Source organism: Athene cunicularia, assembly GCF_003259725.1.
Source record: "Athene cunicularia isolate RWA chromosome 8 unlocalized genomic scaffold, athCun1 chr8_part1, whole genome shotgun sequence".
NCBI lineage: Eukaryota > Metazoa > Chordata > Aves > Strigiformes > Strigidae > Athene > Athene cunicularia.
Window position 1 is genome coordinate 5,949,889 of NW_020799109.1, and position 12,219 is coordinate 5,962,107.

The 12,219-nt window shown below is 42.0% G+C and overlaps 3 protein-coding genes across 4 annotated transcripts in view; 2 read left to right on the top strand and 1 right to left on the bottom strand.

Moving 5' to 3' along the window:
- Positions 1 to 250: 250 nt before the first annotated feature.
- Positions 251 to 2,351, top strand: HSPB11 (heat shock protein family B (small) member 11; the record flags this gene model as incomplete). Its single annotated transcript, XM_026853870.1, has 4 exons — positions 251 to 443; positions 1,100 to 1,168; positions 1,686 to 1,729; positions 2,228 to 2,351. Coding segments are annotated over 4 exons (414 nt in total), but the record flags the coding sequence as incomplete, so codon positions are not given.
- DIO1 (iodothyronine deiodinase 1) lies at positions 2,292 to 7,963 on the bottom strand. Its single transcript, XM_026853819.1, has 4 exons — positions 7,128 to 7,963; positions 5,348 to 5,491; positions 3,967 to 4,166; positions 2,292 to 3,500 (listed from the first exon to the last, which is right to left on the bottom strand). The coding sequence occupies exons 1-4, from the start codon at positions 7,456 to 7,458 to the stop codon at positions 3,435 to 3,437; spliced, it is 741 nt and encodes a 246-aa protein (XP_026709620.1). The 5' UTR covers positions 7,459 to 7,963; the 3' UTR covers positions 2,292 to 3,434.
- Positions 7,964 to 8,413: 450 nt separating this feature from the next.
- YIPF1 (Yip1 domain family member 1) overlaps positions 8,414 to 12,219 on the top strand; it is a 10,264-nt gene continuing 6,458 nt past the window's right edge. Inside the window, exons 1-7 of one of the 2 annotated variants that reach the window (XM_026853816.1) lie at positions 8,414 to 8,466; positions 8,631 to 8,702; positions 9,398 to 9,561; positions 10,255 to 10,335; positions 10,439 to 10,526; positions 10,656 to 10,772; positions 11,834 to 12,000. In XM_026853816.1, the coding sequence (XP_026709617.1) occupies positions 8,672 to 8,702; positions 9,398 to 9,561; positions 10,255 to 10,335; positions 10,439 to 10,526; positions 10,656 to 10,772; positions 11,834 to 12,000 (648 nt within the window). In that variant the 5' untranslated portion in view covers positions 8,414 to 8,466; positions 8,631 to 8,671. The remainder of the gene's footprint in view (positions 8,467 to 8,630; positions 8,703 to 9,397; positions 9,562 to 10,254; positions 10,336 to 10,438; positions 10,527 to 10,655; positions 10,773 to 11,833; positions 12,001 to 12,219) is intronic. The other variant, XM_026853817.1, reaches the window with a different exon arrangement.

Sequence of the window (12,219 nt, forward strand, 5' to 3'; positions counted from 1 at the left end):
ATCCAAATGGCCCCGCAGAGCTCCCTCCCGCTCCTGCCGTTCCCGCGGCCCCTCGCAGGCGAGGCTCAGCCCCTTGGCTTCCCGCTCACGTTGCCACATAATTTAACTCCTGTTTCGGGGCCCCCACCATTTTTGAGTCCTGTGGTACTGCTCGGGTACAGAGCCTGAACGTTAAAATATTAATACCTCCGGAGAGCTTCCCCATTGTCGTACAGCGATTTGCTTAAAATACCTCAAATGAAAATGGCTTTGCAACTTTTTTTTGGTGACAAATTTCTTTCGAGAGACTTGTAGATGGAAAGCTGCAGGTGGGGTTTTGTCCTGTTCTCTCCACAGAAGTTCAGAAACGTTTTGGACGACGACAGGCATGTTCCCACAGGAATTCATTATTGGTTTTCCTAAATGTGTAAAAATCAGCAAAGTCTCAATCCAGTGTTATTTAGGTAAGACTTCATGCATAGCGGTAGGTAATACCTACGTAATACGTTAAAACGTGTGTCTGTGCCTGCATGTAAATTCTCAGAGTAGTGTTGTGTTCTGTAAGTGGCCACTATTAAGAGATTCTTAAAGATTTAACTTCACAAAGCTATCATCCTTTATGGCCAAACATTCTCATAAATCAGGAAAAGATGGTAAATCTACCCCACCTGCACTTACTTTGTTCTTACAACACCTCCTATTGAGATTATAATCAACAGTTCTGTTGTACAGTGATGGCTGTTCTAATTTCATGGACAGGACTACAATACTTAATCTTTTTATGACTTATTTTGAATATTGATTTAGTCTTAGTCTTACTTTTTAAATAATGCTGAGGAAAACATGAGTTCTAAGCCAGAAAGGCCTGTTACAAGGTCAGATTGTGGAGATAGGATCTTGACTATTAAGACTACACAAAAGACATGAAAACTTGTCATTTTTTGTCCAACCTGGAACATGAGGATGGTGGTTGTATGACAGTCCTGCCCCATAAATTAGAGGAAGAATGGATTAGTTAATGCTTTTGAAGTGCTTTGTAGATGAAGAGTGTTGGAATAAATATAATTATGAATAAAGAATCAGAATTTGTCTTGGTATTTTAAATGTATATATATTTTAGTGCGGACCTTAAGGATTGAAAGAAGCGTATCTAAAGACCCAGTGGGTTTTGAACAGTGCATTGAAAAAGGTAAGATTCTGAAGCAGCAGGGATTTTGTGGGAATCATGTTGGATCTTTTTCAGTGAGCTATTTCAACCCCATGTCTATTTGTTGAGCAGTCAACTGTGGCTTGATGATTATTTTATTAGATCTTAATGTAGTCACATTTAAATTAAGTTTATCAACACTGCTGGTCTCTGTAGCACGTTGGAGATGTAAAATGTTGTATAAGGGTTAAAAGCACTACTTGTGCACTCACTTTTATGTTCCAAAATTTAAAAACAAGACTTACATAGTATAATAGAGTGCCATTTCCTGTGTTGGTTGGTTGGTTTGGTTTTTTTGGCTTTTATTTTTTAAATGCCATTTGGGTGACATGAAATTGTGTGATGAATGTTCTGTTAAATCACCTTGTTAAAAAAACCAACTTCCATATGTAATGTAAGTTCATGGTCCTTAAGCTCTCTTGAACGCTGAAGTCCAGTGAAAACTTCTCACAGCACTACACATTATTCTTCATTATTTGCTTTAAAATATATTTTCTAGATTTGCAACACACAGAAGGACAGCTTCAAATGGAAGAATTTCCAGTGAGTATTTACAGTGTACATCAGGAGTGATTCATGAAATGGGATGTCTGGACTAACTGTGGCGAAACTATGAAAAACCAAGACATGTCTTTATTTGCAATTATTGCTAAGTTGATGTTAAGATACAGGAATTAGTAGATCGTGGTATGAAATGGCACTTCCTGACTGCACCTTTGTAGATTATGGTATGAAATTGCTCCTGCCTGCTGTTCCTAACTCTGCGAAAGAGCTCTTCCCAGAAGCGTGGCAATCTTTCCTCCTTTAGTTGTTGCCTTTAAGGCCACAGTATTCAGGAGGGATGGGACTTTTTTGAATTGCTGTCATCTAAAGAAACTCTGAAGCTGACTAGGTGTATTAAAAGAGCTTGATTTAGGTGCAATTTGAAAAAAGACACAGAAATATCTAAATCCTTCTGTCTGACAAACTTCTGCAAGTTTTGTTTGATAGTTAGGTTACTACAGACAATTCAGTAACTTTTTTTTTTCCCCCCTTCTACAGCTTCCTGATTTCCAGGCCACTTACTTGCGTTTCATCATCAAATCTGGCTTTGATCATTTTGTATCAGTGCACCGGGTGATGGCAGAGGGCACAGCAGAAAACACTTAAATCCAGCTTAAATTTTTACCTCTTTTTTTTTTTTTTTAATAAAGAAGTTACATTTTGCTATCTGTAGTGCAGAGAATATTTATTATTAAAACTTGATATTGAAGAGTTTTTTGAAGGTACGGATGTAGTATGTATTCCCTGCCAGTTCAGTGTATGCAATGCAGTGCTCCTGTTAGTCATAGTAACAGCTTTCTAGTTTTATAACCTAGACTGTTAGCCTAGAACACTTGAACATAATTGAGTCCATTTCAATTAGTATATTTATATCAGGCTTTCTCAATATATGAATCGATTTCCTGTAAAATGTTTCCCTTGCACTCTGAGTTAAATAGAAAAAAAAAAAGTGTGAAATACTTAAATGGGAGGTATTACTTCCTCCTGTCAAACAAATCCTTAAATTGGTAACTTCCTTATCAACTCAAACTGTTCAAGATTAGGATGAACATAAACATCTACTGATGCTTAGATACACCGTGGGGGGAGAGGGGCAGGGCAGGGAGGGAAATAATCTGAAGCCAAATGAAGTGCTCTGATAGAGTTTTAATAATTGCAGATCAATCCCTTGTTTCTGTAAATATTTTCCACATTCAGGTCACAGCCGCTTGTGCTTTATGCTATGACTGTCATAAAAATATTACTAGAAACAAATGTTACTAGAGATTGTCTTACTCAGAAGCCTTCTGAAGTCGGTGAAAGTGAACATTTAGGAAAATTTTATGTATACGAGAGAATCTTAACATGAAATTGGTTGGTTTGCATGCCAGTCGACTTCTGCAAATGTCACCACCCCTGAAGTTTATCTTGCACAATATTCCTTACAGAGGTACTCGCTGGTGTCCTGACAGCTCAGCAGACTCAGCTACTGTTCATTACTGCATGTGGTAGAAGCGTAGTAAGACGCTACAGTGCAGTAGCTGGGGTTGTAGCGATGAGACTTGAAAACCTCTAGACAAACACAATGAACCACATTATAGATGCTCTTTAGATGCACATGGAGTATTATTTTCCTTGTGGCCTCTGTTGTTAAGTTCTTTTTTTTCTTCTTAGTCATTGAGGTTTTTTATTCAGTTGTCTTTACTCTGAAGTCCTTTTCCTTTTTCTACTTCAGTTTTTCCAGGATGGCACGTATTTCCTGAGGGTGATAATTCCAAGGCCCCACTCCTCCCTGTAAAGGCAATAAAATTACAGAGTGATGCTCAAGCAGACAAAGCAGAAGTCCTTTAGAGCCCAGGAGCTGCCCCCGAACTGCAGGCAGGTGTGCCCAGGCTTCCTCTGCGTGGCAGCTGTCACTTGGGAGATGGTGTACACACAGGTTACAGCCTGCTGCGTAACTGGGACAGGGCCAACGGCTGGGTCCTGGAACTGGAAAGCGTTCCTGGATCTCACATCTTAGATGTACCTAAGTTTCCTAATGAGCCAAAAGATAAATATTTGGAGCAAGACTGAGGTGTACATCAAATACGTATGTTATGAAGGCCCAGAGTGGTTTTGTTGTCCACAGTTAAGTGAATCGTGACATTTTTAGCTCTCAAATAGAATGAAATACTGTTAAATGTAAAGCATTCTCAAATTATTCTGAAATTCAAAACCCTCAATATATTGTGCTTATTATTATTGTTGGTATTTTTTACCTTGTAGGTAACCTTCCCTCCTTGAAGTAGATACAGTCGTTCTGGCAATGCAGCATATTTTGAACTGCTCAGGTTTTCCATAGTGTCTAAAACCACTGGGCATAAAGGATTATTTTTCTGAAGAAATTGTGATGCAATTTTTCGATCTTCAAGGCTTCTGTGATTTTTAATAACAATATTGTTTTTAAAAGCCCATCCATCTAAAACAAAGGAGAAAGGGATTTAGCAAGGAATATTTTGAATAGGTGTTAAGGGTGGAGATGTTCTGTGTGTCATATCCCAAAGCTGTGTTAAAAGAATACAGCAATTTACTTCTAACACCAAAACCTGCCATGAAATGAAAGTCCCCAGAGTACGAGAGCACTACAGCTTTCCAAATAAATGGTCGCAAGATCTTTTTTTTTTTTTCTTTAATTTCAGCAAACTGTATTTTCCCCTTGCCCTGGATTCAGAAATATTGGATGTATTTTAGTTGACATTTTCCCACATTAAATCAACCCTAGAAACATACCAGGTGGGGGACGTATATCCTATTTGGGTAAGGTCTGACAAAATTATTGGCACAGAGGGGATTTTAAAATGGTAAGTAGTGCTATCAGCTGGCATCTGTTCATTTAGCACAGTTGCAACAACTGTACTGTTCATTCTGCCTATAAAACAAAATTTCATATCTGTGAGAAGTGAAACATTTGAGACAGGGCATACCTTCCTTTTCCAGAAATACCAAACACGCATTTGCACACAACTCTTCCTAGTAAAGTAGAAACTAGGAAAAGGTTTTGATGAGTGACTTAGTTATTATCTGTTTCTCACCTACTGGAAGGTGATGTATTGTTAGAAAATTTGAAAATGTAAATGTTACATTTTAGAAAACCTGACTTTAACCCTGGGATAAAATCAGTGTGTTACTTAGAGTCCAGTGTAGATAAAAGAATGTGTATAGTTGTTGAATTTTTCAAATTAGAGTCTGCATCCTGTTCTGGAGACATATTAAAAATTATTTTTTTTTAAAAAAACCCCACATGTATCATTCTGGCATTGTACGCTTAACCTTTGTTCTAGGAAATGCATTTGAGTTTTTTCCTTCCAAAAGGAGCTTCCTCACTGAGAGGAAGTTTTGTAAAGATGAAACTTTATTTATGCTTTGCTTCACAGACGTGTCTTCACCAGAGTCCCTCTGTGTAAACTCAGATGTGTGAGTAAAATCTTTGGAGATTAAGGGACACAAATTGGTGCCTAGATATAGTGTTGCCACTTTTGATTTGAGGAAGATTTCCTTCCCGTTTGCTGGTTTCTCCTTTACTAACATGTTTTTCTTCCTAAAAGGAATGATACCATGTCTGAAGTTTTGGTAGGCATTACTGTGATGTTTGTACTGTACCTTCTGCATGAGCTTCTTCGATGTAGATGATAAGGAAATCTGCTACAGAGCTGAAATCTTTGATGAGCTGGTTGAACTCATCAAATTTTAACATAAAGGAAGGTCAGGTGCAACTTCCAAAATTCAGGATTAAAGGTCGATTATCTGCAAAAAAAACGCAGGACAGTTTGTGGTTAAATCAGTGGTGGGAGGAAGGACAGAATTAAATGAATGTGCTAAATTGAGCCTCTGCAGCAGAGTTTCCTGGGCCACAGTGGGTGTCACTTATCCCATAACTTTCTTCTCAGGACATTCAAATTGACAGCAGAACACCTACACTTATGCAAAAAAATAATGCTTTTTTCTCCTAGCCTGGCACTGACCTGTGCCAGATCCAGCGGTGAACTTAACCCAGGGGGAAGGACCCTTTGTAAAGCCCAGGAAGGGGCAGGAGGCACTGTGCAGTCACACAGCTTCTCTCCCGTCCTCGCCACCAGAGCCAGTTCGCAAGTTATGAACGTGCTGGGATAGGGAACTGATCGAAAATGCCTATACGGCACGTAGCACATCACGCCTCCCGAGATCCTTAGTATAAAGGAACTTCAAAAATACTAAACATGATCAGCTGCAAGGTTTTTTGAAGGACAGTGGTTCAGGGATGGACATAGAAGCACAGAGTCCTGTAACACCTTTTGATGAACATATTGGACATGTCTTGATTTTTTTTGGAGATGTTAGTTCTAGCTGAGCTGAGTGGAAGCTGCAGACTTTTCCGTCGTGCATCACAGGCTTTCATGCTTTCAATGTATTTCTGCAATTTCCTGTCCAAACAGAGCTCTGGTTATATATTATTATTTATTAAACTAATGTTACACAAGCCACTGGCAAAAATGTCTGTGAAGTTGCTTACAAATTAACACAGTATATGCCCACAGGCATTAGCATCTGTTTGCAAGGCCTCAGTTTCAGAGAACTTGCAGGATTTTAAAGCACCCCTTTTAGTCTATGGTTATGCTAAATTAACTGAAATTTGTTCAAGATCTTCCTTCTGGCTGGGCTTAATTTAAAAAACTGCTGCTAACACAGATCCACATCCTAAAGACTCTAATACAGGGGGTACCTTCCTGTAGATATTGTGTATTGCTTCCAAATTTACATCCTATTTTCTACATAAATATATATATCTATATAATTAGAAAAGCAGAGTTAGGGAAGGATGTAATCCCTCCCATGGGGATCAAGACTGCAGCTTAATGATTAATTCCACGTTCTACAAAGATCTCAGTGGGAGGGAGCGGACAAAGTACAAAGCAGATCCTTTTTTTCTTCTTTATTTCTAGCCACTTTGAATCTGGAAAAAAACACTGTGTGCTTTCTAGGCTTCAGGCTGACTAAGGGAGCTGGTGTGGGACTTTCTGTACATATAGGGAATGACAGCCAACACTCGTGAAGCACTGCACACTGTTCTGTTTCTGGGTCTTCTCCCCCTAAAACAAATTATTATCTTGGCTTTCGTGAAAAGGTACTTCCAGGCAGAGCCAGCTTTTGCAAGAGGTTCATAAGCTTACTGTGGTGAAGGGATATTGTAGCCAGGATTATAAATACAGGTTAGTTTTGAAAATCAAGAGGCAGACAGCTGGAGAGAACGTGCTGCATCTTTTCCATCAAATGAGTGCTGTTAGTCTGGTCGTCTTTGTCGTGCACTCTCATGCCAGCTGCTTGCCCCTATTGCCTCAGCAGCCTCTTCCCCTCATGTATCGACTTAGCAAACCAAACCCATCCACACAGCTGATTTACTGACCTTGTATGAAATCAAAGAGGTGACGAACTTCCCCGTTGAAAGTCACCACCGGCGTGTTGGGAGCGGGATGTCCCTCAAAGGCTTCATCCTCCAGCCTTTTCCACTTCACCTTCAGCACGAAGAGCAAATACTTGAAGCTGAAAAAAGTCGGACCCCAGTTTTCGTAGCTGAACTTTGGATTCTTATTCATTCTGCTCTTTTCGCCCTGTTTTAGGATGTATCTTTTCATGGCATTGGGGAACAGTATCATCATTGTTTTGCCAACAACAACACACATAGTAACATGCAGAAGAATCAGGATTTTTTGTAGGAATACCCTGAGGCTGAACATCGTGGTGGAGAACGTCTGACCACTTCCGACGGGAATGCAGAGTGATAGCAGGGGCAAAGGTAGAGGGCGAGGAAAAACGTTCACATGTGTGGTGAAATTTCTGCCTTGCCTTGCACGCTGTCACCTCTCTGTGGACTTCAGTGTCCGCGTTGAGTGAGGAGCTTGTTGGCCATGCCATGTCCATCTACACCGGAGGCATTACTGATGGTGATGGTTAGATTTTTAGTGCTCACTGTACAGTTATAAGGCTTATTCTCAAATACGTTGTGTATTTCACTAATGAGAGGAACTGAATCGGGTTGTTTTCCCTGAACTACAGATTAGAAGAGTCACATTAGCAGTACCAAAAGGTCTGGTTCTGCCAGCAGTTACGTGTTAGACCTGCGTGGGCAGGGCTCGGAGTGCACGTCTCCGTGCAGGACGGTCGATGCTGACCAAGGCTTGGGGCCTTGGATTGATGCTGCCACTTGTATTTCCTACGTGCTGTGCAAAAAGTGCCCTGTTCCTGAAGCTCTGCCTCCTCTCCTGCTCTGCTGCACACTGGCATTTGTCACCTTTGGGCTGGAATGATGCCCTAAAATTATATTACACCTCAATATATATAAAAATATGAATTATCAAAACATGTAATACACTTTATACTAGGATATACACACATATAACTATATATATAATCCATGTATGCATATATGTATCTAAGATGCATAAATGTAGCCGCCGTTGCCCGGTTGAGGGCAGGGCTGAGGGCGGCGGGCGGGGCAGCCCCAGGGCCTCCCCCGGGGCTGCGGGCTCTTTAAGGGAGCGGGCGGAGGCGGAAGAGGGAGCATCACGTGGCCTCTGATTGGCCGGCGCGATGAGTGGCGTTTGTAGGTGCCTCTCGGACCAGAGAGGCGGGGAAGGAGAGGGGAGCACGGAGCTGCTGATTGGCTGTCGCTGCGCAGCGCCTGCTGCCGCTTGAAGGGAGCGAAGCGGCCGCTGCCGGGAGCGGTTGGGCTGCGGGGCCCGGAGGTGCGGAGCCTTCTCCGGTGCTTCCCGGGGCCGAGGCCGGCCCTGGGCGGGGAGGGGGTGGCCGTGGGGTGACACTGAGAGCCCGAGGCAGGTCAGGGGGGCTGGCGCGGAGGGGCGGGGACGGGGTCAGCGGCGGGGTCAGCGCTGCCGCCTGTCTCTTGCAGGGTCGGGGCCTCGGGGAGCGGTTCCTCGACCAAGCGGATGAATGGCGACTGTGGATGACCTCAAATTTCAAGGTAAAGGTGGGCAGCGCAGGTGTAAACGTGGGGTGTGGGGCCCCGCTGGTGGGGTGGTCGGGCGTTTAGAGGCTTGGAAGCGTTTCAGGGCTTTCTCTGAATAAAAGATTCCTTGAAGTTTTGCAGGTAGTGTCAGGAGTTTCTCCAATTTCCTGAGATGAAATTGTGCTGCTGGTGAGCTAAAAAATGTAACTGGCATTGACTGAAATCCTTTATGGTGGAAATTGAAAGCTGAAGATGGTCAGAACACTAATTTGGAATGGACCGTAGTTTCAGACTTCTTTAATTCTGATAAATAAATTCAGATCTGAAAAAAAAAATGTTTTGGATAAGATTAAAATTGCCCATTTCTACAGTCCCTGCAGAGAGGCAGCTTCCCCTTGCCCTTGCAGGGACCTGCTGGTCCTTGAATTGGGGCTGATTGCAGGATGGAAAGGCAGGCCTCAGTGGTGCTAGTTTCTCATAATGCGGGCAGATTGGCACATAAGGCAGCCTCACTCTTCATTAACTAACTAAATGTTCAGCTTCATCCGTGTCGGTTTGGCCTTTAAGAAGCAGATCATATTTGACATGCCTAAGCAAGTGGTGTATCTTTTCTTGGGCTGTGTAGGGGTCTTAATGTAGTCTTTTGAGCCATCAGAACAAAAATTTTGATAGCTTGATCATCACCTGTCGTCTTATGTACTTACTTGCAGAATTTGACGATGCAGCTAATTTGCTTGCAGCAAATCCTGATGCCACCACAATAAGCATCGATGAGCCAGCTGAAATCCCCAAGAATCAGCACGGCCGTCTGCAGGAGTCAGGGAGAGAAGAGGATGATGAGTTACTGGGGACTGATGACTCCGATAAAACAGAGGTAATGCTCTCACATCTACAGCACTTCCATCGGCACGTATACAAATGGTGCTGACAACACAGATAGTTCTAGAGGATGCCAGGGATTTATGATGGGTGACTTAAAACTCTTGCTTCTCTGTTGCAGGTTACTTTCTCTATAGCAGAATTGGCAGAAGCAAATGTGTGTTGGGTCTTCAGCTGTTGTGGTTTGCAGCCTAGGAGGTTGTACTGAAATGGTGGTGACTTAAGCTAAGCAAATATGCCAGGAGATAAGCGCAGCAGCAGCTGGAAACCCAGCACTGTGCTTGTTTCTGTCTGTTCTCCTGTGGGGTTGGTGACTCTGGCAGGAGAGCAGGAAACTGTGAAACACACAGGGCTTGTCTGAGGGGTTCAGCTAATGCAGCCGAGACAGCGAGGGAACTTGTCATGCTGATGAAGGTGTGTGTTATAATGGTGTGGCAGAAAGTAGTATCAGGCTACTCTTTAGAACGCCAGGCTACTGTTCTGCTTGCAGGGAGATAAGAGACTAGCTGCTGCTCACAAATATTAGAGAGGGGAAAGGGAAACACTTAAATAATTCATATTAAGTGCCATTCTGCTAAGTTTGTTTTCTGTCTGGGTCCAGAAATCGCTTAACTATTGTGTAAATGAACTAGTAATGCATAAATTGCATGCATGTAACATTTTCCATGTTGTCTTTCCCACCATACAGCTGCTTGCAGGACAGAAGAAAAGTGCCCCTTTCTGGACATTTGAGTACTACCAGACGTTCTTCGATGTGGACACGTACCAGGTTAATACCAGAGGAGAACTATTGCCTGAACTATGCCTTATGCAGACGTTGAGGTTTTTTCCTTCTTGCATTTACAGTCAGACAAATCTGTATGTTTTCACAGGTCCTGGACAGAATCAAAGGTTCAGTTTTCCCAGTACCAGGGAAGAACTTTGTAAGACTGTATATCCGCAGCAATCCCGACCTTTATGGTAGGTATGAGGTGTGAGAAGTTCTCTTCTGTGCTAAATGTTTTGAGTTTGTATTTCTTTTTACTTGCTAACCTTAAAAAAACAAGAGGGCAGAGGAGTTGTTACTGAACTTGTTTGTTTCCTTTTAAGGTCCGTTTTGGATATGTGCCACACTTGTCTTTACTATTGCTGTTAGTGGCAATCTCTCTAACTTCTTCATCCATCTGGGCAAACCAACGTACCACTATGTGCCCGAGTTCAGAAAAGGTTTGTAAGTAGTTGATACAGTCCTGAGTTCGTGGATTTGCTTTTTTGGTTTGTTTTTGTTTTTTTTTTTACAATACACTAATGAAGTAATAAAAACAGGTCACAGCTTTGATTTGACAGAGTCTTTTGATTGATCTCTTTAAATTTTTAGAGATGTGAAACGAGTCCTTAAAGTGGGGTGTAACTGGCAAAACCCTACTCCTCCAGAGCATAAACTAGTTTCAGCGTTTTAGTAGAGCAAGCAGGAGTAATTAGAGCTTTTTTTTTTTTTTTCTAGCCTTAGTGCATGCCCCCTTGTACAGAGAGGGAAAGCCCAGCAGTGGCCACTGTGGTGCTTTTGTAGGTGCTTTTGTGAGTCCATGGCCTCCTAGGACCCTACAGGCCTCAGACAGCGAATAGCTGAATTAGAGTATTGCTCATATTGCCTACCAAGGGCTGGAAGTTGTTTCCTTCTGGAAAACAAGCAACAGATGTTCAGCTGAGATGTGCCCAGAGAACTCAAAGTGAGGAGCCAGTTGTCTGTACCTGTTTTTGTAGTATGGAGGAGGCTGCTGTCCCTGCAGAGGAACACGGCTTCTCTTTGTTTCTAAAATCCACAACGTACTTGGAAGAACACTGCTGCCTGGGAATCCAGTCACTTGAATAATTAAAGATGTGACACTGGTGTCTGTCTTCTCTTTCAATTTTTTCAGGATGTCTGAATTCCAAATTTTTAGTACTTGTTGGTAGCAGAATTTTTATTTTTAACCAAGTTTTTCTTTCCTCTGTGGCTCATCCTTTCACACTGAAACTGAGAGCATTTTGTGCACAGGTGTAATAAAGACATTGAAAATATCAAGAGAATACTTTCTGGAGTCTTTACTTTTAAACAAACTTGAAGTGCTGCTGAAGTAGTGGGTGTAAATTGGATGTAAATGCGAAGTTCTCTATTTATAATTCAAAGTTTATATTTTTAAAGTAACATCAAAGGTAGCTTTCTAGTTTTCAGGCTAAATGCTTCTACACCTTTGATTCTGGCTGGTATTCTAAGTAGAACATTAAACCTTTTGTCATATTTCCAGTGTCTATAGCAGCAACAGCAATTTATGCATACGCTTGGCTTGTTCCCCTTGCTCTCTGGGGATTCCTGATGTGGAGGAACAGTAAAGTTATGAACATTGTCTCCTACTCGTTCCTGGAGATAGTGTGTGTATACGGCTACTCCCTCTTCATCTACATTCCCACAGCGGTATGTATGGTCTGAAAGAGCTGCACCTCTATTACATGGCTCTGAAAAAAAGGTCCTGGCTTAGAAAATGTGCTGTTTCTTATAATATTGTTCATATTAGTCAAAACCTTGGGGACTGGGCAAGTAATTTGCTCTTTTTGTGTGGCTAGAATAAAGCTTTTTGTTGAAGCTGGTCTAGTACGTCCTGTGGGTCCTAGAGAAGCCCAGGACAGGTCATTT